At 36.1% G+C, this 26,758-nt stretch overlaps 1 protein-coding gene across 4 annotated transcripts in view; it reads left to right on the forward strand.

Moving 5' to 3' along the window:
- The window catches only part of Keap1 (kelch like ECH associated protein 1), a 239,474-nt gene that overhangs the window by 1,761 nt on the left and 210,955 nt on the right, over window positions 1–26,758 (forward strand). For all 4 annotated transcript variants that reach the window (XM_090372932.1, XM_090372934.1, XM_090372933.1 and 1 more), the window contains exon 2: window positions 4,917–5,074. Coding sequence is in view for 1 of the 4 variants with exons in the window: in XM_090372935.1 (XP_090229061.1) it covers window positions 5,054–5,074 (21 nt within the window). In the remaining 3 variants the exon portion in view is untranslated. The remainder of the gene's footprint in view (window positions 1–4,916; window positions 5,075–26,758) is intronic.

The following is a 26,758-nucleotide window of genomic DNA, read 5'->3' on the forward strand; positions in this document are numbered from 1 at the left end:
AGCAGCTGTTTGGAAGAAAAGTAACGCCGAGAGCGAAAGAGAAAACCAAGTTTTTTAGATGCAGAGGAAGCAATATTTGTAATTTGCTTGTGCCAAGAGAGATTAGAAGTCAGGGTAATCCCCAAAAGAGATATATCATTTTGCCTAGAAATCGGAGTGTCACTAAAGATAAGCATAGGAGCAGAAGAATCCTTTTTGCGAGATGTAATCTGCCTAGTCTGCAGACACTGTAATCTGCAAAACATAAGCCTTTCTTCGTAAAAGCAACCCTTCGTTCCATTCACCAATCTTGTTGCCCTTCTCTGTACTCATTCCAACAGCTCTACATCCTTCTTAAAATGAGGCCTCCAGACCTATATACAGTACTGAAGGTGTGGCCTGACCATTGCCTTATACAAGGGTATCACCTCCTTATCTCTGCTAGAAAAATTCCTGTATATTATTGAAAAGACACCATGAGCTACTCTTGCAGACTGTCTGCACTGCTCAGAAAACTTAATATCTGCCTGCACAATTATCCCCAGGTCCTTTTCATTCTGTCATTAGTGTCCTTCATTAGTGCCAACCTTCGTATCGTCTGCAAATTTGGACATTAAGTCTGATATACCATCAATATCATTTATAAATACAGAGAACAACAATGGACCCAACACTGAACCCTGAGGGACTCCACTAATAATATTAGTCCATGAAGATCAGTGTAGAATGATAAAAGCTTTTGAGGCAGTTAGGTACCTCTGTGTGAAGTGGGGATGATATGTGTGGTTATTCATAAGAAGTTAAATGAAATAGATGCTGCATGAGTAAGTTTTACGATGTTTACTGAAATGTTTATATGAAATGTTATCACATCATTCTGTACTTAATACATTTGCCTACATATCCCATTTTATAATAGGAAGATATGTATACAATTGAAGTTTTTACTTAAAAACATTAAGATACAACATTGAGTTTCATACCAGATTATAGAAAAAAAATTATTGTAATAAATTTTTCTTATCACAAAAATTGAGTGGAAATGAATTTAATTGAAATTGGTATAGTATTCTAGGCTTAGAACGAGCAGACTGGCCTGAGGGCACACATGCATATGCAAACATAGGTGTTTGTCTTGATCTTTTGGTTGTATATAATAATTAAATACTGTATTTTTCCAACTATAAGCTGTCATCTCAAATTTATATGGGCTTGAATTCAAAAATATATTTTATGTAATTACATCAATTTTTACATAAAATAATATGGATGTGCAAAACTAATTCCATTTTACTTCGTGGTCACACAATTGTGAAACGTACAAATGTAGAATACTAATATGATATATTAGTATTCTACATTTGAATGTGAAGTTCTTTCAAATGTGAAGTTTATTCAACTATGAATGCCAAATTCTCATGACCACTGACTTTGGGAATATTAAACTTTGAATCTCTTGCAATGCAGTGGCAACAGTAAATTGTTACCTTACAACAACTGCACTGTTATTCAAAATTCCACATGACAGTGAGAACAACTCTCAGTAAACAAGTTTCATGTTGCTCCTTAGAGATATACTTTACTTCAGACAAGTTAATCTGAATTTTTGTATCAATGAAAGGTTCTAATCACATTAAAAAATTTGGTATAATACATTTCAATGATGACTTCACCTGTTAGCAACATTGATTTTCAATGTTGCTAGTGGGTGAAGCAAATTGAATTTGCATTGATCTCATTTAATAGAAGCTTAAAGCATCATCTCTTGGTAATAAGTTAAATAATTATGATAAACTGTACCCTGCTTTTTACTCTTAACAAGATGCAAAAGCTTTCTAATAAACCTCTTTGACCAATAAAGGGTAAAGCGGTAGACTAATTATCAGAAGGAATGAGCAAAAAAGAATGGCTCTTTATCTTTAAGGTAAAGTAAATACATTTTACCCACTGTTTTGAACATTTTGTTTTGATCTGATTGAGGTGTATAAAGCCTTGAATAGTTTGAGCATGCCCAGTGCTGATGGGATTCTTCTTCTTCCTCAGAATAATCGCCTGAGAGGGCATAAATTCAAAATGTGGAAAGACAGTTGTAGGATAGATGTGCAGAAGTTTGCCTTTAGCCAGCGTGTGGTTGATTGCTGGAACAAACTTCCATCTGTTGTAGAAGTTGATAGCTTAAATAGATTCAAGGCAGAACTAGACAAACATTTGGAGCGAGTAGATGGATGAAATTAGAAGATTTTTTTTTTTTTTTTTGGCTGATGCTATATAAGCTTGCTTTCTTGCTTTATGTGCTTTTACTAATGCTAATTTCTTTTAATATATTTTTTTAATATTTATCTGAGATCCAAACTCCTTTGGATCTCAGACTCCTGATACAGGGTTAAAAAGATTGATTTTGTGAAAGAAGTATGTGGCTTATATTTTGGACAAATATCATTAATATGCAGCAAATAAAATTCTATAAAAATAAAGGAAAGATTTTTAGTAGGAAAGAATTGTGCTTGTTCATTGTGATTTATGAATTATAAAATTATTGCAAAAACATCCCTTAAGGCTTTAAAAGAAGTCATTAAACTTATATATACTGGGTAGGGCATATATAACAGTTTACTGAAACAGGATGAAGACTTTCACTGCCAGTGCTTACATGGAAATGGTAACAAACGTACTACTCAAATTACAAAATATTCCACGATAGGAGTGAAAATACACCATGTCACATTAATTTGGCAGTTGGGTGGAGTTATCTTGCTACTGTGAACGAGAGTTTCTGGATGAGAATTTTTAAAAATAGATTGGACATGAAATGGCTAATTGGCTAGCAAGATGGTGCAACCATATATCTTGTAGGGATCATAAAATATAGTGTACTCCCTGAAAAAACTGTTCTTAGCTGTGTGATGCCATTTGCAACAGTTCTCTTGGGTAATGTCATATATACATTGAGCAAAATGGAAATCAGTTTGAAATTCATTAAAATGTCATAACATTGCATAAATGTAATATTAATAAAATAATATGGCTGTGAAATTGACTTCAGGAATTAAATTGTGCAAATTTCTCAGTAAACTGACTTTTTTTTTTTTTTTTTTTTTTTTTTTCTTATTTGCTGATGCTGTATAAGCTTGTTTTCTTAGATCATTTGCCACTGCTAGTATTAATATGGCCCACCCTATACATAAATTTTTGCTTTGGCAAAACTTTTTATGCATTGATTACTTTAGTCACAAAGTGCTAGTTCAGATTGTTTAACATATTTGTTTATACAGGTAGGTGTGCAAGTTTTCATTCACTGATTTGTGTATTGTATGGATTAAAAACCTTGGAATAACCAACAGGAAATCTTGCTCCTTCCAACTGAGATTAACTAATGGAGTCTCAAATCATTCTTTTACTTTCCAATTTGAATACAGATTTCTCCAGATTAGTAACATATGAACTTGTCATGGAAGACATTAATCAATAACAATTCTGGAAAGAATGAAAGCAGTTAGAAGAACTTTACATAATATACATACAATAAATAGTATTTATAGTATGTATAAATAGATAAATAGTATAGATTTATAGTATATATAAATTCCAGATATGTGCCTCATTTCTGTGTTTTGTTTTGTTTTTTTATGTGGTAAATTATGAACTCTTGTCTTGTTTCAGTGTGCTGATCAAAATAAAAATGTTCACATGAGGTTGCCCTGCAGGTTCATTTCCAAGAGAGAGAATGGATATTAGCTAAAATGTTAAACCTAATAACTAATAGTATCTGAAATGAAATATAAGAGATGAGAGATTTTTTCATTGGTGGGGGGGATGGTCACTTGATCTCCTAGGCACCGTAGAACCCCTAAAGTATCCTTGATGTTCCTAAGTTAGCAATCAAGATGGCAGGTCAGATTTGGTGATCTGTCATCTTGATTGCCAGATTTGGTCTAGGTATTCTAGAATCTCTAAACAGGTTCTATAAATTTGGGTTGGATTTGATTGTACTGTAATCATTAAATATTATTGGAGAAAGAAGAGACGGATTTGGATCTTGTGCTTATTGCAAAATTGGTAATAAGCTAAATATGGATACCATTTCTTTGTGTTTATCAGTAAGAAAGAAAGATAGACAACATTTTGTATTATGTCAGTTGATAATTCTTTCTATTGAAGTTATGAAATCAAATTTAATTGCCTTCTGTTTTATATTGTAAATATAAAATCAGATTTTATTGTATGACACTTTTATGCAGAATGATTTCATAAGAGTGTTCCATGTGATAAATATATACGGTGCTTCAGTTAAAAGGCTTGCTGTCTGGCTCTCTAAGTTTTAGCTGTGGTGGACTATTTTTTAACTGGACTTATTTGTCGTAAATGGGCTGAAATTCTTTTAATTTGATAAAATTGGACTAAGTTATAGATTTTATGATTTCTAAAAATTTTGCCTAACTGTGTTTTTTCCTCAATGGAAAAGTGTTTTTCATTCTTGGTGTAGTCTAAAAATGTCATTGGTATATAAGAAACATTAATCCACATGTACTTTTTTTTTTACCTTTGTAGTAAAATTTGTTAAATCTGATATTAAACAGTACAGCTAAGTGTAATACAGAAGCATTACCTTTCTTTTGCATTATTTTTTCATTTGCAATTATTTTTTCACATTCTTCCAGGCAATAAATATGTAACAGATTTTAGAGGTTAAATTACTTAGTAAAACTCATTAGTAAGATCACATAGATGCTGTAAATGCTTCAGTTTCATTAATAGAAGATGAAACATTGACATCCCAATTCATATAAAAAGTGAAAGCACAGAGCATGCTTAACCCAATTTAAATTTTTTAACTGCCTTAATTATTTGATTTTGTATATTACATGCAGTAAACATAATTATCATATTATCTCAAGGGTATATAAATACTCTAGTTAAAGAAAAAATTATTTTTACAGAAATGTACAGCAGATGAAGAATTCAGAGAAAAGGTGTAATAGCTCAAAAAATGAGGTCGTCATCTAGAATCGAGGCCATATCAAAGATCCAACATAAAAAATGCCTGTTTACTACAAAGTACATGACCCTGTAATAGATGCAGAAAACAACTTCTAAGGTTAAGTTTTATTTTATAATGATAGATAAAACAATATGTGCTGTAGATTAAAGATTTAGCCAGTTAAGAATGTTTATCTCCAAATTTGGATTTTTGTCAGGATGGATGAGAAAATTATGCAGGATTACCTGGTGTCCAAAATTTCAGATATCAAGAAAAATATATACTTCATGGAATTCTTTTGTTGAAGAGTTTTATTATAAGACTCAGTTATAAATGATATGATTGCTACTTAAACTTGCAGGAGCAAGACATGAAAAATTCAGACATTTAGCATAAGCATTAGTAGAGGCATATGATGCAAGAAAGCAAGCTTATACAGCATCAGTGCAAAGAAAACCCCTTCCCATTTCACCCATCCATTCGTTCTAAATGTTTGTCGAGTTCTGCCTTGAATTTATTTAGCTGTCAACTTCCACAATGACAGATGGAAGTTTGTTCCAGCAATCAACTACCTGCTGGCTAAAGCAAAATTTCTGCACATCTATTTGACAACTGTCAACTTCCACAATGACAGATGGAAGTTTGTTACAGCAATCAACTACCTGCTGGCTAAAGCAAAATTTCTGCACATCTATTTGACAACTGTCTTTCCTCAGTTTCAATTTATGTCCCCTCAGGTTTTTAATCTGAGCAAGAGGAAGAATCCCAACAGCATTGAGCCTGCCCAATCCATTCAAGGTCTTATACACCTCAATCAGATCGCCTCACTGATGCCAAGTCTCCAGACACTGCAATTTGCAGAACTTAAGCCTTTCTTCATAAGAGCACCCCTTTGTTCCCTTCATCAGCCTTGTTGCCCTTCTCTGTACTTGTTCTAGCAACTCTACATCCTTCCTAAAATAAGGCCTCCAGGCCCGTATGGAGTACTCAAGGTGTGGCCTGACCATTCCCTTATACGTGGGATTAAGCACTTCCTTATCACTGCTCACAAAATTCCTGTATATCATTGACAAGACCCCATGACCTGTCTGCACTGCTCAGAAAACTTCATATCTGACTGCACAGTTACCTCTAGGTCTCTTTCATTCTCCACTACCCTGAGTGTAACGCCACCTAGTTGATACATTTCTCTGGGTTTACTGTTACCCATATGCAGTACCTTACATTTGTCAATGTTAAACTTCAGTTGCCACTTCTCAGCCCATCTGTCCAACTTTTCCAGATCCTGTTGTAGCAGCATACTGTCATTATTGTTATTAAAAATAACCTTTGTCATCTGCAAACTTTGACATTAAGCTTGATATACGTTTATCAATATCATTAATAAATATATGGCGCCTCTGTAGCCAGGTGGGCAGGAGCAGCAGGGCGTAGCAGATGCTCCTTGATTAGACTGGGGTTCGAGCCCGTGACCACCAAATACGGAGGATGCGGAAAGGTCAGAGAATGACCACCGCATATCCCCAGAGCAATATTGCCTTAGTTGCTAATGCTCCTAAAAACCAAATAGCAACAACAATAAATATACAAAACAGCAATGGACCCAACACCGAACCCTGTGGTACACAACTAATAACATTAGTCCATGAACAGCAGTATATATTGATTACCACTCTCTGTCTTCTCCCACTCAACCATCCTTTTATCCATTGTAGCAACTTGCCCTTAATGCCATACTGCTCCAATTTGTACAAGTAGTCTTTCATGTGCAACGGTATCAAAAGCTTTCCTGAAATCCAAGTACAGTGGATTCCGGTTATTTGGGCCACCGGTTAATCGGGGCAGCCGTTTATTTGGGACAAATCTTAAAAAACAGAACCCAATCGAGAAAATAGTCAGGGTTTACTTCGCTTATTTGGGACAACATGCCATTGGAGCAGGAGACCGCAGCACTGGAAATTACCCTGCGATTGTTTCGAACCGTACCACGTGGTTCGGTCGGATTTCTGGAGGTCACAACCATAAAACAATAAAAACAATTAGCAGTCACCTGTTTCCCTTTTCTGTTAGTGTAAACTATAATAAACAGATAGTAAGCTTAATCTTATTGATTTTGCGATAATACCGACAGCTGGAATTCTGTGGGTTATTACCGTGAAATGTGTTTACACTTCCATGAAATCTTCAGTCATATAAAAAAATTAATTTTCAGAATCTTCTTTTCATTCCTATTTTTAAAGTTTTGTAACTTGGTACTCTGTTCTCACATGTGCGTTTCGTGTTAATTGCAATTTGTGTGTGCCATGTTCTTTGTTATTGATTGCTCATCTTTTTACTGTTTTTAATTTTAACCCCCACCCACAAATGTCAGTGAACAGAAATGTCAACTAGTTAGCATGTACATATTACAGTATGTATTAATTATTCCGATTATCACGTATATTCTTCCGATTTTCACATATCATTTAATTTTTTAATTGGTAGGGTAATAAAGGGTAAATTTGTGCTTAATATATCTTTACTTTTATAGCCTGTGGATAATATTCCTCCTATTTTTGCTAATTAGAATCGCTGTTTAATAGAATTAAAATTCAATTCACAAATGTGATCACAATGACCGGCGCTTACTGCACATCATATAGTGAACGGTATTTTGCTATGTTGAGCCCATCGTAACGTGATTTGATTGTACAGAGAACCAATTGTAAAGCGCAGGTCCATTGTATTTTTAACTATTTACATGAAACTTCAGATAATTGTGGCAGCCGCTTAATTGGACCAAAATGCACTATTCCTGATGTATCCCAAATAACTGGAATCGACTGTATATGATATCAAAATTATATTGTGCATCCAGTTCCTTTGTGAACACATCATAGTACCCAATCAAATTGGTCAGATAAGACTTCCCCTTAACAAACCCATGCTGTGTCTGAATTATTATTGATGTCTTGTCTAGATGATTCCACAATGCTTCTTTAACCAGTGACTCCATTATTTTCCGTAGAACAAAAGTCAAACTAATAGGTCTGTAATTACTTGTGTCACCCTTTGAACCCCCTTTGTCAATTGGAGATAAATTTGCACATCTCCAGTTCGTGGGGACTTCCCCTGTATAAAAGGATGCTCTCATAAATTATGGCTAAGGGTTTGCTTGCTTACTTTGCCACCTTTAATATAACCGAATAGATCCCATCCACCACAGGTGCCTTTCTTATGTTTAACTCCAACAATTTCTCCTCTGCTTTGCTCTCAGTTATTACAAAATCATTTAACTCATCATTTAATAGAGTGGGCCAGTAAATCAGAGAGTCTTATAATGGGGGATTTTAATTATCCGGGGATTTCCCAGATATTGACTGGAATTTGTGGGTTGGTCACTTACACACTAGCAAGGCTTTTGTGGATTTATTGGATGATTGTTTTCTACATCAGCATGTTCGGGAGGCAACTAGAGGGAGTAATACTCTTGATTTGATTATCAGTAGTGATTCTTCATGCATTAAGAATCTGCAGATAAAGGAACCACTAGGTGGCAGTGATCACAGTGTGCTGAAGTGGGATTTACTCAAAGAGGTAACTACCATCAGGGGTAAAGGGAAGGGTTTTTGCTTTCGTAAAGGCGACTACGATGGTCTGAGACAGTGTTTAAATTCTATACAGTGGGACCAACTGATGATGTTACCAACAGCAAATTCAAAATGGGAAGCATTCAAAGAACTTATCTTGGAAGCTACTAGGCTTTACATACCAACTAAGAAATATTGTTCGAGGTTTAGGCCTAAATGGATGTCAGATGAACTAATGAGATATATGGCAGAGAAGAAAAATGCATGGGATACATATAAATTAACATGTGACACAGAAGCCTATGACAGATATAAGTTGATCTGTAACCAAGTTACAAAGGAGGTTAGGCAGGCGAAGGCAGATTACAAGAAATCTTTGGCAAAGGATGCAAAGAAAAACAGCAAAGAGTTCTTTACTTATGTAAACTCTAGAAGGAAGGGGATGAATCAGATTGGTCCACTTGATATCGATGGTTCAACTGTTGATGATCCTGCTCAGGTAGCTAACAAACTAAATGAATATTTTGCATCGACATTCACACATGAGGAGTTATTCAGCGAGGGGAATGCCAGAGGTGTATTCAACTCTGGCAGTAAGCTAGATAATCTTGTAATAACTGAGAGTAAAGTGGAGGAGAAACTGTTGAAGATAAACACAAGAAAGGCACCTGGGGTGGATGGGATCTATCCAGTTATATTAAAGGAGGCAGCAAAGGAAGTAAGCAAACCCTTATCCATAATTATGAGAGCTTCCTTGGACTCAGGGGAGGTACCGATAGACTGGAGATGTGCAAATGTGACTCCAATTCACAAAGGAGGATCAAAGGCTGACACAAGTAATTATAGACCTGTGAGTTTAACTTCTGTTTCAGGAAAATTAATGGAGGCACTGGTTAAAGAAGCACTGCAGGATCATCTAGACAAGACTTCAGTTATAGCTCGGACACAGCATGGTTTTGTTAAGGGAAAGTCTTGCCTGATCAATATGATTGGATACTATGATGCAGTCACAAAAGAACTGGATGCAGGGAATAACTTTGATATTATATACTTGGATCTTAGAAAGGCTTTTGATACTATTGCACATGGAAGACTGCTGCACAAATTGGAGCAGTGTGGCATTGGAGGCAAATTGCTGCTATGGATAAAGGGGTCGTTGAGGGGGAGAAGACAGAGAGTGGTAATCAATGGACACTGCTCATCGTGGACTAATGTTATTAGTGGAGTCCCTCAGGGTTCAGTGTTGGGTCCATTATTGGTTTCTGTATTTATAAATAATATTGATGATGGGATATCAAGCTTAATGTCCATGTTTGCAGACAATACAAAGGTTGGCAGGGTTGTTAAGGACACTACTGACATTATGCTGCTGCAACCGGATCTGGAAAGTTGAGCAGATGGGCTGAGAGGTGGCAAATGAAGTTTGACCTTGACAAATGTAAAGTACTACATATGGGAAACAGCAACCCCAGGTCAATGTATCGACTCTGTGGTACTACACTGACAATGGTAAAGAATGAGAAGGACCTGGCGGGTAATTGTGCATGCAGATATGAAGTTCTCTGAGCAGTGCAGATTAACTGTAAGTGTTTGTTTGTTGTTTGGTTTTTAGGAGCATTAGCAACTAAGGCCATATTGCTCTGGGGATATGCGGTGGTCATTCCCTGACCTTTCCACATCCTCCGTATTTGGTGGTGATGGGCTCGAACCCTGGTCTAATCAAGAAGCTTGTGCTACACACTGCTGCTCCTGCCCATGGTGTCTTGTCAATGATATACAGGAGTTTTTCTAGCAGGGATAAGGAGGTGATTATTCCCTTGTATAAGGCAATGGTCAGGCCACACCTTGAGTACTGTATACAGGTCTGGAGGCCTCATTTCAAGAAGGATGTAGAGCTGCTGGAATGAGTACAGAGAAGGGCAACAAGATTTGTGAATGGAACAAAGGGCTGCTCTTACGAAGAAAGGCTTAAGTTCTTCAAATTACAGTGTCTGGAGACTAGGCACTGGCGAGTTGATCTGATAGAGGTGTATAATGCCTTGAATGGTTTGAACATGCTCAATGCTGATGGGATTCTTCCTCTTGCTCAGAATAATCACCTGTGAGGGCATAAATTCAGATTGAGGAAAGACAGATGTAGGATAGATGTGCGGAAACTCTTACGAAAAAAGGCTTAAGTTCTTCAAATTACAGTGTCTGGAGACTAGGCACTGGCGAGTTGATCTGATAGAGGTGTATAATGCCTTGAATGGTTTGAACATGCTCAATGCTGATGGGATTCTTCCTCTTGCTCAGAATAATCACCTGTGAGGGCATAAATTCAGATTGAGGAAAGACAGATGTAGGATAGATGTGCGGAAATTTGCTTTTAGCCAGCGGGTAGTTGGTTGGTTGAACAGACTTCCATCCCTTGTTGTGGAAGTTCATAGCCTAAATAAATTTAAGTCTCAGCTGGACAGGTATTTCAAACAAATGGAGGGGTGAAGTGGAAGTGTTTTTTTTTTTTTTTTTTTTTTTGGCTGATGCTGCATAAGCCTGCTTCTTGCATCATATGCCCCTGCTAATGCTAACTGCTTGTTAGAGTTTGATAAATATCTGACCCTCTCCTACTTGAATAACTCCTCATATGTGAATGTAGATGCAAAATACTCATTTAGTTTGGCAGCTATCTGAAAATGATCATTGACAGTCTAACATTTGTGACTTGATTACAGACTAGCTTATATATACCATAGGCTTCTGCATTGCCTGATAATTTATATGCATCCCTTGAATTTTTCTTCTCTGCCACGAGTGTCATTAGTTCATCTGACATCCATTTGGGTAGAATTACTCCTTTAGAATACCTAGAGGAGTATTTCTTAGTTTGAACAAAAAGCCAAGTAGCTTCCAAGATTACTTCCTTGAATGCTTCACATTTAGAATTTGTTATTGGTAACATCATCAGTTGGTCCCACTGTATAGAACTTAAAAAAATCTCTGAGACCACTGTAGTTACCTTTACAAAAGCAAAAAACCTTACCTTTACCCCTGATGGTAGTTACATCTTTAAGTAAATCCCACATCAGTACACTCTGATCACTGCCACCTAGTGGTTCCTTCATCTGTAAATTCTTAATGCATGAATAATCGCTGCTGTTAATCAGATCAAGAGTGTTACTCCCTTTGGTTGCCTCTCTAATGTGCTGCTGTAGAAAACAATCATCCAATAAATCCACAAAAGCCTTGCTAGTATGCGAGTGACCAAGCCGCCAGTTCCAATCAATATCTGGGAAATTAAAATCCCCCATTATAAGACAGTCTGATTTACTTGCCTGCTCTATTTCTCTCTATAATTGTTCAGTGTACTCATCAGAGTCATTAGGCTTATAACAAACCCTACCCTCATTTTTGCTTTCCCAGTGCTTATGTCAAACCAAACTGGCTCAACAGTGCACTGTCCCTCTATGTAAACTGGATGCACTTCCTTAGATTTTGTGTTTCTTAACGAACAGCATAACCCTTTCTCCGTTCCTATCTTGTCTATCCTTTCTGTACACATGGTACTCCCGAAATTCCAATTCTGCATTCCTTATATGTGTGATATCACGTCTCTGATATCCCAACGATATCCGCCTTTGATATCTTGACCAGCACTTCAAATTCATCAAATTTATTTACTTTACTTCTATCATTGATGTACATGCAAGTATACATGCACCTGTTCTTACTCTTAGTTACTCTAACGCAGCCCATGTATTTACTTGTTTCATGACTCCCAGCAGTTCCTGAAATCACCAGCAACTTGCTTTCCAGGTTGCTGCTCATTCCAATAGAAGCAGTGCAGCAATCATTTCCAACTCTGTCTGTGGCTACTGTTAATCTATTAATCTGTGAATCGCCCCAAGCTAGCAGTTTTCCGACCCACCTAACATTGCATTGATAGCATCGGCAACTATTCTTGTACCCTTTCTATTTAAGTGTATCCCATCCCTGTAGAAGCAATCTCTTCTGTTAACAAGCACAGACCATGCTGTGAAAAATTCTACCCCATGAGCTTTGAACAATCTCTCCAGGGCCAAACTGCTTGACAAGGCTCTCATATACTCCTTCCTATTGTGTTTAGGCAGAATTGCAGACACTTTCAAATTTAACCCTAACTCACAACTTTTTTTCAGCATTGACCTCTACTTGTTAAGTAAATCTGCAGATCGCCTACTCTTAATGTCATTAGTGCCAATGTCTACAACAATATCACTCTTTGTGCCCTTAAAAGATGATATCTGTTCTACAACATCATTAACTTTTGCCCCTGGCGGACATACCCTGGTCCTATCCCACCTATCCTTTTCACATAATATACAGTAAACCCCCGCTATTCGCGGTTTCGCGTATTCGCGGTCGCTGATTTAATATAAAAAGAAAAAATGTGAATATAAAAAAATGTGAATTTTAAAGTGCCGTGAACATTTTCCACCATAAAAAAACATGGGCATGGCTAAAATTATCTTTCCCTGTCAAAACAGCGCTCAGTGGGTGGCAGAGAGGTGTAACAAAATCGCGAGCGTGGATGTTTCTCGCTAATCCTTATTCAGTATGTGTTATGCGCTTGTCATGGAAGGTTTTGTCGTTTGCTTTTAATTTATAAAATCGAATAAATTTATCAATTCATAAATTGATATGCTTACAAAAGTGATAAATCTACTGTTTTGTAGTGTAAAACAGACTTTTTCGAGTGTGTTAACAGAAGGAAGTGACTTTATTGTGGACAAGTTCTTTCTAACCCGTACAAAAATATGACTACGAATAACAAGGGAAATGTGAAAAGATCAAAGAAGATGATGACATTAGCGAATAAAATTGAGTTATTTTATAAAATTTCTAATGGTGAAAGTGTCTCCTCAGTGGCAAAACATTATAAAATCAATGCGTCAACGGTACGATCAATCAAGAAATCAGAAGAAAAAATCCGCCGTAGTGTCCATGAAAACGTGCTAATTGCTTCAAAAATTTGCTCTAACTCATGATGTTAAATTAGAAAAAATAGAAAAAGCTTTAAATCTGTGGATAGAAGACCAAACCCAAAATAAAATTCCGTTAAGTTCACTCATCATTCGTGAAAAGGCAAAACTCCTTTATCAACACTTTAGCGAAACTGTTGATAGCACTGGCTGGATAAGTTTTTTAGCTAGCAAAGGCGCTAGTTTGAAAAATTTGTTTGAAATTTCTAATAAATATTACATTTAATATTAAATTGTTTCTTATTTTCATTTCGATGCCATATGCTTGCATTTCACTATGTACTGTCTATGTACATAGTCATATTATGAAGGTACATATAATACATACATAGACAAAATTTTAGACTAGTTTTTCTTATATATTTCGTACTTTGGAACGGAACCCCTTTATTACTATGGGAGCCATAACTCAGTATTCGCTGCATTTCTCAGGAATGTAACCCCCGCGGATAGCGGGGGCTTACTGTATTACCATCTCCCTGACAATAGAGTCACCAACAATAAATAACTCTTGTGGGACTACTGCATTCTGCCTTATACATTGCTGCTGTGTTGCCTGATGTACAAGAGTGAGCTTTGGCATTGAGTTGGGCAGCTGAAAGCTTGATGGGTCCCCCATTTTAATACTTTCAAGGGCATCTACCCGACTCTTCAAACTCTTATAAGCATCCATCAGAACGCTGAGTTGGCGCCTAATTTCTTGACACTCTGCACCTAGCACGCGCGCACACACACACACACACACACACACACACACACACACACACACACACACACACACACACACACACACACACACACACAAAGACATCCTCCTTGGCTAGATCATGTCCCATTCCCGAGAGTTGTGCAAACATTTTACAAGTTGCACATTTCTTTTAGGCTGTGATGCATTGGAGAATTGCCCCCTTCGGTTCTCCCCAAACAGCACTTTCGCTACCTTGTACACATTGCTTTGCTGCTCTAGACTGGAGCATGATTTCTGTTTAGATACAACTTATAATTAACAATAAAAATTAATAAGATTTATAAATTTAATTGATTAATTGCCAATACTATATTCAGCTGAGAGGTTCCTGTTACAGTGCAACGTATTAAGCTATCAATTTTTACGTTATACCTTACTCTATGAAGTTCGAGATGCTATTCCATATCAATCTACAACAATGGTGGTAAGTTTCGAATGGTACATGTTTTACTGATACTAAGTAATAACCCACAAAATGTCTATCTAAATTCAAAATAAACTAAGTATTGTAACTAGGAATACAAAGCTACTTCTGGAAAATAAATTAATATGCCATTTAAAGCCAATAAAACGGCAAAAAGTTAAGAAAAACTTCTCTGTTAGCTGGAGCCGTAAAATCTTTGCCCGCATGGAGCTTCTCATTCTGAATTCTCGATGCATTTGATGCAGGTATGATCACCACAGATAGTCAAACAATCTTCAGAACAAGCTTTGCTGTTTACCAGGCCTTATGGTAATAAATCTCACTCTACAAAGGCAGATTCTTAGTGTGTGGATGGTGTTGTGGGAGGAGGACATTGTGCTCTAGTTTGTCTTCCTAAAGCATCTCAAACATGTATAATCGATTCACATCCAGAGATCTGGCTAGCCTTTCTTATCTGAAAAATATCCTCATTTTGAATGCAGTCCTTTGACCTTTAATACCTATGTGGAAGAGCCTTATTGTTCACAAAAACGATTTCAGTGCCTGTGGCACATCTGTGAAGTCTCATCGATCTTTCCCTTACCTTTAGGTTTTTTAAGTTGCTTCCCTGAATGATCTGGAAATAAGTGTGGCCATTTTTCTTAGTGCCACTCCTGCACAATACCACAACAATGATGGGCCTTTTCCCTGACATTAGAAGGATGTAATTGTATTTTGCACAAATGAGAACATGTCGAGAATAAGTTTCAAGACTGAACATTGACCTATTGATCTTTACTGCAAAGACTGTTGCCTCTATACCCAAGTGGAGTTGTGTGTGAAGGGAATGCTAATGTTCTGTTTATACTCTGGCTTAGCTACCTACATGGAAGGAGTCAGGAGTTTACAGCTATTTATTTTGACAAGAATATTATCATTAACAATATTTTTCATCTAATTGAAATTTATATTACTACACTCGACTTAGACATCACAAGCTCACATAGGTACTCTTTCCTGAACTGTTTTGTCATTCCTGTCACTGCTAGAAAGAGTGCTTCCTGTCACACCCTTTTGCATAACATTGTTAAATAACAGCCATTATTGTAACCCTTGATCACCCTTAAAGTTTAAAATGTAATATGACCAATCTTGACTGGTGTATGGCTCTTGCTACTTCAGCTTGCAAATGTTTTATTGTTATCCTGCCATTAGCCATCCACCATTCTGAATATTATAGTTGGATGAGTTGCATGCTATAGAAAGAGAAAACCCAGTTGTTTGGTATCTGATTACATCAGAAATGACTGGTGCTTTCATAGTGCTTGCTTGTATTGCCCTCTTCATTTGAGAGAGAGAGAGAGAGAGAGAAAAAATCTTTATTGCAACTAAATGAATGCAATGTACATAGATTTAAGTGAAGTTGCAATTGTTCCATCACGGCCAATGGCTGACATCAGAATAGATAATTAGTTAATAGGTAATAGATAATGCACACTGCTTTATATATTATGTTAATAGATAATAGATAATGCACACTGTAAAATTAAAAATGCAAAAAGTAAAAATGTAAACATGTCATTACACTTCCTCACATTATGCAGTATTACTTATATTTACAAGTTACATCATACAGTTATATTTACAATAAAAATATATAATATACATGAATGGCACTTCTCTGTCAAACGAATTTTGTCGTGGCACAGGAGAGCTTGGCAGATGGTGTGGAGGGCGCATGAACTTGTTCTTATTTGATTCTGGGATTGGAGCGAGCTGCTAACACTTCTTTCCTGTAAGTTTTATTGCTGCAAAACCTATGCAAGTCAGTGTCAAGGTGCTGTACTTCCGGTAGCATTTGGTTTGGGAGGAAGTGGTCTGAGATATGAAGTCTCAGATTCCTCGAGCAGATCATCGGGGTTGACCGAAGTTCTCGCTTGGGTTTTCACCAGTAACACGAATCCCAAATGGACGATGTTGAGATCTGATCCGTGATCATTTTAACTGTAGCTATCAGTCGTTGTATTTCAATGATATCATTTAGAAAAGATATATAGATTAGACCATTAAATTAGAATGTCTTCTAATGTTTTAACTTTCCAGATAGTGACTAGAACTTGTGGTTTTGTCACTTGCACAGTAACAGAAAATGTCTAGATTTATTGAATGACCAGCAGTCGCTGCATCCCCAGTGAGGTAGCTAAGGCTGTAGTTCTGTCCTGTGGTGGGAGACAAGCTTTCCGATTAGCCCATTTAAGTAGCCAGAATTCTGCAGCAAGGATTGGTTTCTTCATTGTAGTAGTTGCTGATGCCCACACTTCAGCATCATGTTCTTGGGCTTAAAATTTTATTCTGATTTTATTCAAAATATTATTCAAAATCGTATTCAAAGTATTTTGGTAAATTTTATCAAAAAATGCAACTTAATAGAAAAATCCTTGAAAACATTCTCATTCTGAATTACTGAATTAAAATTTACACAGTTACATTATGAAAAATTTTAAAAAAAACAAAAAAAAGTCCGGTTATAGCTTAAATTTTGGACATCAAATTCTTGTATATCATTATTGTAAGGCTTGTGAATGTGGTGTTGCTTGTGAAGGGATACACATAGAATAAGATTTTAAAAAAATATTGGAAAAGAGTAATATGATACAGTTGTAATTAAACTGAATGGCTAAGTTTAGAGAATGTAAAACTACAGAGTTTTATTAAGTGTTCTCTAAAGTTAATTATTATATATTAGTAATTAATTATTAAGAAAAACTATATTTACTCTTCACTTCAGTTAATCACAGAAAAAAAAATTCGATTAATTTTAAGAAAAAACTAGAATGCTCCTGAAATGCAATGCACTGCGTACATTATCTAACTTGTAATGGAAGTATTTATCGGATGTTTAGATATTACTTAGTAAGAAAAGGTTCAATCTATATCACATTTTCAGCATGTTTCATTGGTCCTTGGAAGGCTTTTAAGGTTAATCATATCTTCTCCTACACCCCCCCCCCCAACTGCAGAAATCTATTCATATTTTTGTTGCCACATGCTGATTGGAGAAATGAATGAGTAGTATGGCAGATGTGCAGAAAAAGTTTGTGTAACAATTGTTTTTCGCTCTTTTTTTTTTTTTTTTTTTTTTGTTATAAATCATGAATTATTACTGTTTGTTAATGTGCCTGAAATGTGCACTCTGTACATGAACTAAAAAAATTCTTGTTTTGGAAACATTTTTTGTGTCTTGGGGAGCATATTAATTACCATGCCATACTTCATCTCTTTGTGAATCATAGGGATTGGAAAACTGCTAATTTAGGATTGAGGAATATGCAGACAATAGTTTCACAGCAACCACAAGTAGAAATGAAATTGATTCTTGTGCTGCTGCTTCTGTTGTGACATGCAGCAGTCTGAAAAGCAGGGTGGGGGTGCTTATGTGAAAACCAAATATATATGCTTTCATACGGTTACACTCAAGAGAAATAAACAAATGCACATATACTTGCTTGTACATTAATGCTAGCAGTATAGTAAATAAATTTTGTGAATTTAAAGTATTGGTTAAATCATCAAATGTGATTTCATGAAGGATATTAGAAACATTATCCACTCAGACATAGGGGTTGCAGGATCTGAATATGATTCCAATGTGTACATGAGGACAGAAAGAACGGGGGGGGGGGGGAAGGTTATACATAGAATCTAAGGCAGTGCACCCAGTTGATCTGAACATTTAGGATGAACTTGAGCCAGCATTATGTGACATAACACTTGGAAAACAAATGAATGTAGGAATATATTATACTCATCACTGACCAAATGACTGTGATCTGTATAATGAACAGCTATATAGATTGGGCCATTAAATTAGAATGTCTTCTAATGTTTTAACTTTCCAGATAGTGACTAGAACTTGTGGTTTGGTCACTTGCACAGTAGCAGAAAATGTCTAGATTTATTGAATGACTGGTTTTTGCACAAGCATGTTAGAGAGGCAAGAGAAATCAGTGCTCTTGATCTGATTATGGGCAGTGACTCTTCATGTATTAAAAATATTCTGATATAAAGAAACAGATAGGTGACAGTGATCTTAATCTGGAATATAAGTTTGTTCCAACTATCAACCACCTGCTGGCTAAAGGCAAATTTCAGCACATCTTTTCTACAATTGTCTTTCCTCAATTTGAATTTATGTCCCCTCAGGTGAATAATCTGAGCAAGAGGAAGAATCCCATCAGCACTGAGCTTGCTCAAACCATTCAGGGCCTTATACACCTCAATTAGATTACCTCGCAGGTGCCTAGTCTCCAGACACTGCAGTTTGCAGAACTTAAGCCGCCGACCTGGCTAGCTGGGTGGGTAAAGTGCCTGCCTGGCAACCCAAAGGTCGTGGGTTCGAATCCCGCCTCGGGCTTGGATCAAAGTACTGCAAAAACCTTGGGAGGTGCATTATGGCCACAGAAGCCGATGCGCCAACAACCACCAAAAAAAAAAAAAAAAAAAGAACTTAAGCCTTTCTTGGTAACAGCAACCTTTGTTCCACTCACCAATCTTGTTGTCCTTCTCTGTACTCGCTCCAGCTGCTCTACATCCTTCCTAAAATAAGGCCTCGAGACCCATATGCAGTACTCAAGGTATAGCTCAGTGGTTTTCAACCTGGGTGCTGCAGCAACATTCCAAGGGTGCCACGTAATTTGGATTTAAGTTACTTAAACTTATTTTTTTTTAAATTTATATATTTATTTCATTATGAAAAGGTGTACAGTACTTTTTAATTTTGTGGTGATCTATAATCGATGTTTATTTAGTACCTCTATAAAAAAAATTAAATTATTATATATATATACTGTATATAATTTGTATTATGAATTGTAATTTTGTTTATAGTTATATTATTGTAATAACTATCATATGACATTTTTTAAAATATTATGTATATATATGTATATATACACAGAGAGAGAGAGAGAATCGGATCGAACAACAGAAACTTGAGTAGGGTGCCACAAAATAAAATAAATTACTTAAGGGCGCTGTTATTAAAAAAAGGTCAAAAACCACTGGTGTAGCTGGACCACTGCCTTATATAATCATCTCCTTTTCTCTATTAGCAAAATTCCTGTATATCATTGACAAGACCCCATGACCTGCTCTGGCAACCTGTCTACATTGCTCAGAAAACTTCATATCTGACTGCACAATTACTCCCAGATCCTTTTCATTCTCTACTACCCTGAGTGTAGTACCACCCACTTGGTATGTTACACTGCGGTTACTACTGTCCATATGCAGTACTTTACATTTGTCGATGTTAAACTTCAGTTGCCACCTCTCAGCCCATCAGCTCAACCTTTCTAGATCCTGTTTTCGTAGTGTGCTATCATTACTGTCATTAACAACCATCTATCAACCTTTGTATTGTCTGCAACTTTGACATTAAGCCTGATATACCTTCACCAATATTATTGATAAATACAGAAAACAACAATAGGCCCAATACTGAACCCTGGGGGACTCCACTAATAACATTAGTCCACAAAGAGTAGTGTTCATTGACTACCACTCTGTCTTCTCCCACTCAACCATCCTTTTTTTACATTGTTGCAACTTGCCCTTAATGCCATACTGCTCCAGTTTGTATAGTAGTCTTCCGTGTGCAACAATATCAAAAGCTTTTCTAAAATCCAAGTACATGCCACAATACTCCAATTTGTACAGCAGTCTCTTATTGCAACAGTATGAAAAGCGTTCCTGAAATCCAAGTATATGATATCAGAATTATTTTTTGAATCCAGTTCCTTCTTGACCACATCATAATATCCAGTCAGAGTGGTCAGAAAAGATTTCCCCTCAACAAACCTATGCTGTGTGCGAAGTAAAACTGCCATTTTCTCTAGATGATCCTGCATTACTTGTTTAATTGGTGACTCCATTATTTTCTCTGGAGCTCTTCAATCTGCAGAGACCTTCCATGAATCTAAGGATGCACTCATAATTATGGCTAAGGGTTTACTTATTTCCTTTACTGCCTCCCTTAATATAATTGGTTAGATCCATCCACCTAGCTGTCTTTGTTATGTTTAACCTCAACAATTTCTCTTCCACTTCACTTTCAGTTATTACAAAATCATATAGCTATCTTTTAGAGGTTGATAAATTTCTAGCATCCACTTCCCTAAAGAATTCCTCATGTGTGAATGTAGATGTAAAATACTTGTTCAGTTTGTCAGAAACCTGAGTAGGATTATCAACAGTCGAACCATCAATATCAAGTGGACGAATTTGATTAATCCCCTTCCTATTCTATTGTTTACACAAGTAAAAAAAAACTGCATTCTGTGCCAAAGATTTCTCGTAATCTGCCTTCACATGCCTAACCTCTTTTTCTGACTTGACTACAGATTACGGTTTATATCTACCATAGACGTCTGTGTCACCTGATACTTTATATGCATCCAATGCATTTTTCTTCTCTGCCATGAGTGTTGTTATTTCATTTGACATCCATTTAGGCCTAACCTTGAACAGTATTTCTTAGTTGGTATGAAAAGCCTTGTAGCTTCTATGTTTAACTCCTTGTACGCTTCCCATTTAGAGTTTGCTAATGGTAACATCATCAGTTGATCCAACTGTACAAAATTTAAAAACTGTTTGAGACCACTGTAGTCACCTTTACGAAAGCAAAAACCATTCCCTTTACCCTTGATGGTAGTTACATGTTTGAGTAAATCCCAGATCTGTTCACCGTGATCTCTGCCACCTAGTGGTTCTTGTATCTGCAGGTTCTTAATATTAGAATAATCACTACTGATAATTAGATCAAGAGTATTACTCTCTTTTGTTGCCTCTCTAACATGCTGATATAGAAAACAGTTATCCAGTAAATCCGTGAATGTCTTACTAATGTGTGAGGGACCAACTCAAGTTCCAGTGTCAATATGTGGAAAGTTATAATCCCCATTATAAGACACTAATTTACTGGCTCACTCTGTTTCTCTATGCAGTTTTTTGTTTTACTCATCAGAGTCATTAGGTCTTTTAGACACTCCTACTCTCTTTTGTGCTTTCCAGTGCTTATTTCACACCAAACTGATTCAACATTGCACTGGGCACGCAGATCAACTGGATGCACTCACTGCCTTAGATTTTGTGCGCTTCTTAACTAAGAGCATAAGCCCTCCCCTCTCATATGATCTTTATCTTTTCTGTACATATTGTACTCCCCATATTCAAATTCTACATCTGTTATGTCCGAGTGACATGCCCCTAATAATGTTTGCATTTGATGTATTAATCAGTACTTCCCATCCATCAAATTTATTTACTATGCTACTAGCATTGGTGAACATGCAAGTATACATGCACCTGTTTTTACCCTTAGTTACTCTAACACAACCCATGTATTTACTTGTTCCATGATGACCCATAGCTAGGTTTGAATTTTTCAACACCTTGCTCTCCAGGCTGATAAATGTTCCAATAGAACCAGTGCAAGAATCACTTTCACCTCTATCTGCGGCTATTGTTAATCTATTATTCTGTGTATCCCCTCCCAAGCTAGCTGTGTTCTGACCCACCTAATGCTGCATTGATAGCATCAGCAAATATTCTTGCACCCATTCTTTTTAAATATATCCCATCCCTGTAGAAACAGTCCCTCCTGTTAACAAGCACAGACCATGCCAAAAAAAATTCTACCCCTTGAGCCTTGCACAATCTCACCAGCCGATTTTGTTGACAAGGCTCTCATCTTGTACTCCCTCCTGTTGTGTTTCGGCAGAATTGCAGACACTTTCAAATTTGACCCTAGCTCACAACTTTTTTTCAACATTGTCCTCTAATTGTTAAGTAAATTTGTGGATCAACTAATCTTAATGGCATTAGTGCCAGTGTGTACAGCAATATCACCCTTTGTGCCCTTAAAAGATGATACATTGTCATCAACTTTTGTCTCTGGCAGACATACCCTGGTCCTATTTCACCTATCCTTTTTGCATGGTATACAACCACTCCCCGGCTTACGTAATACTTGACTTACATAAATTTGACTTTACATAAGTATTTTGCATCCTGTAGGAATAAATGGAGGTATCGTGAAAATATAGTAATGTGAACTCAATAACACATTTTTTTTTTTGGTAATTCGTTCCAAGACCTCAGAAGTTGAAATTTTCGCTATATAACTAAGCCGTTTATCTCTCCAAAAGTATAATGGAAATTGCACTACACTTTCATCATTATCATGTGTTCCATTATAAGAATCAATTTTGAACACCTTTGTGATATTTTTCTAAAACACATTTCTGGAGGTCACTACCATAAATAAAAAACAATTTGCACTTTCCGGTTTATTAGGCTTTTCTGTTAGCGCAATCTATTATAAATGGGTAGTAAACTCAATCTTATTACATTTGCGATGATACTGATAACTGAAATTCTGTGGATTTTTATGTTAGGGTATTATGGTGAAATGAGTTCCCCTTCACTGAAATCTTCAGTCATATAAAAAACATAAATAAATGTTCAGAATCTGCTCTTCATTCCTATTTACTTATTACAATGGTGAAGGGAAAGGGATCAATGGAAAGTGCACATGTTGGCCAGTGCTAGGAAATGAAACAAAATTGATTTAGAAATGAATATGATTAATTAAGAAGTATGAAGCAGGAAAAAGTTTGTCATCCATTGCACAGAATTAGGTCTCGCTGCCTCAACGGTGAATACTATTTTAAGAGAGAGTGTGTGTATAAAAGAACACGTTAAAGGATAAATGCATTTAAGATCAACAGTGATCACAAAACAGTATTCAGGCACTATATCGAAGGTGGAAAAGCTATTAATAATATGGATGGAAAATCAGATTCAGAAGCAAGTGCCCCTGTGTCCAATTGGCATTCAAGCAAAAGCAAGAAGTATTTATGAAGATATTAAGGATAAGTACAGCAAACCCCAAGTCAAGTTTGTGGCAAGCAACGGATGGTTTAATAGGTTAAAGCATTACGCTGGTTTCCAAAACATTAAAGTATGAGGTGAAGTTGCCAGTGCCAATTCTGCAGCTGTAGAGAAATTTCGTGATGTGTTGGAAAAAAAAAAACCCTTATAAATCTCCACAGCCCTCAACTTCCGCAGCACCGTGCTTATCACCTGGAGAGTTAATTCTGGCAACGATGCTTGAAAGGTAAAACTTGCTGACGTTATTCCTGTCTCTTCTCTCTTTTTTAATTTTATAATTTTGAAATTTTTGTAATTTTGTACACTTTTGTAATTTTTCTTATGCATGAGATAAAAAAAAATTTAATAAATAATTCTATTTACATGTTTGTCGAACATTTCTTTTTTACTTCCATCAAATTTGCTTTAATCAAAATCAGTCAAATTTTCTTAAATTAAATTTGCGAGTGCTGCATAAGCATTTAGGGAAATTGTGTCTTACGTAAAATTCCAACTTTGTAGAGTTCCATGGAACACAACCCTTACGTAATTCGGGGAGTGGCTGTATTTTCATTTCCCTGACAATAGAGCCACCAGTAACAACCAACTCCTGTGGGACCAGTGCAAGCTCTTGCATTGATGTGGGCAGCTGAATGCTTGATGAGCCCCTCTCCAATTTAAATCCTTCAAGGGTATCCATCCTGTTCTTTAAGGACTCATAAAACTCTTACAGTGCCAAGTTGGCAGCTAATATCCTCACACTCCTTACATCAAACACATGCAATGACATCCCCCTTGGCAATAGCAAGTCCTGTTCCAGAGTGATCTGCAAACATCAAACAAGTAGTACATTTCACAGGGCCATGATTTTGAGGACAACTCCCCCAACCACTTTCAATTCTCCCCCAAGCCATAGCCCTCCCACTAAAAAAACACTTCACCCAACCATATCCTCCAAGAATATGGCTAGTTCTTCCTTGAATTTATTCAAACCATCCACTTCCACAACAACAGATGGAAACCTGTTCCAACAATCAACCACTTGCTGGCTGAAAGCAACCTTCTGCAAATCTATTCTTCAACCATCCTTCCTCAACTCAGATTTATGCACCCTCGTGTGTTAGTCTCAGCAAGAGGAAGAATGCCATTCACATTCAGTTTACTTATTTAACGTAATAACACTATGCACCGGTTATGCCATGAAGTTTATGTTATTACTTATATATACAGGCAGTTCTCGCTTTACGAGTTTTCGCCCTACGAGTTCCCGGGTTTATGAGTTTTTATTTTTAAAGTATCAAGTATTAACAAAATCGAAAATATGAACATTAATTGCAAAAAATGAATGTTTCAAACCATGCGCATAGTTATACAATACAGTGTACCGCACTTTACGATATTAATCTGTTACCGTCATATCGCAAAAATATCGTAATGTGAACCTAATAACACATTGTTTTTTGGTAATTCATTCCACGACCTCAGAAGTTCAAATATTTGCTATATAACTCCCTAAAAGGTCGTTTTTATAGTGTAAATTGTATTAGTTACCAATTCAAATCATTAAACGCATTACACTTTCACTGTTATCATGTGTTATAAGAACCAATTTTGAACAGCTTTGTGATATTTATCTAAAGCACATTTCTGGAAGTCAAGACTATAAAACAATAAAAATAATTTTCACTTTCCAGTTTATTGGGCTTTTCTGTTACTGCAAGAAATTATAAACGGGTAGTAATCTCGATGTTATTGCATTTGTGAAAATACCGATAGCTGGAATTGTGTGGGTTTTTACATTATTATGGTGAAATGTGTTTGCCCTTTACTGAAATCTTCAATCGTATAAAAAACATAAATAAATTTTCAGAATCTTCTCTTGATTCCTTTTTTTTTGCTTCGTAAACTTGTTACTCTGTGCAAATCGTGTTAGTTGCAATTTGTGCGTTCCGTTAAAAAATGCTTGTGCATGCTATTGAAATTTATAAAGAAAAGAGATTATCTTGGAAATAAACACCTCTTGAAGCATTTCTGAAGAAGACCACTCCTTGTGCAACAAACCACCGAGTGCCAAGCCAATAATGAGTGATCAACGAGTGTGTATTTAGTCGATGATGATGATGAAGAATAAACATTCTTTAACATTTGTAAGTCATAAATAATTTCTCTATTATTATAATTTGCTTGATTTTACAGGCTACGTTTTCATTTCTTTGGATAAATCAGTCATTGTTTAAACGTAAACTAATTAGCTAACTAATTTCATTGTTGATAACGTAACCCTTATTTTTAACATTATGTCAATGGGAAATAAAGTCCCGCTTTACGAGCATGTGCTAGGAACGAATTAACTCGTAAAGTTGAGAACTCTGTATATTACAGTATCAAGCTTATGGTATATGTATTTCCTATATCCTATCAAGTTTGTTATATGTATTTCCTATATCCTATCAAGTTTGTTATATGTATTTCATATCTCCTATCAAATTTTATGTAAGTTATATGTATTACACTATACTTTTACATTTGTAAGTTGAGAGTAATTATAACAGACAAAAAATTTATCTAACTAACAGTAATCTGTGTGATTTGAACTTTTGGGCTACTTGTTTGCCACAATTAAAACACCATAATTCCCCTACAATGCACTCAATACTATAACCATACTAACAATGGCAACAAAATTCTGATGTTCTTATCGATGCAAAACAGTGGCAGTAGAAGTTGAATGTGGTTCCTTAAACAATTATAAACAATAAGCAACAAATTCGCCAACATAATAGAGAATCGCAAACAATAACTACACTTCTAATTTTAAATCAAAAGTTAAATGCAATAATAATCCTACTCCAATCCACCAGTTATGCAGCAATAGAGAGTTTTAAGTTGTTTGCAGTGGGACCAACTCATGATGTTGTCAACTGCAAATTCTAAATGAGAAACATTTAGAGAAATAATTGTGGAAACTACTAGGCTTTTTATACTAACTAAGAGCCGTTGTTTGCAAATGAGACCAAAATGGATGTCAGATGAACCTATGAGCTTAGTGGCAGAGAAGTGGAATGAATGAAATGATTAAAAATTGTGAAGGGATACAGAGAATTACAATAAGTACAAACTAACATGAAATAAAATTAGTCGGGGGCTAGG

The sequence above is a fragment of the Mastigoproctus giganteus genome, chromosome 4 (assembly GCF_048544385.1).
Source record: "Mastigoproctus giganteus isolate SK-2022 chromosome 4, ASM4854438v1, whole genome shotgun sequence".
NCBI lineage: Eukaryota > Metazoa > Arthropoda > Arachnida > Uropygi > Thelyphonidae > Mastigoproctus > Mastigoproctus giganteus.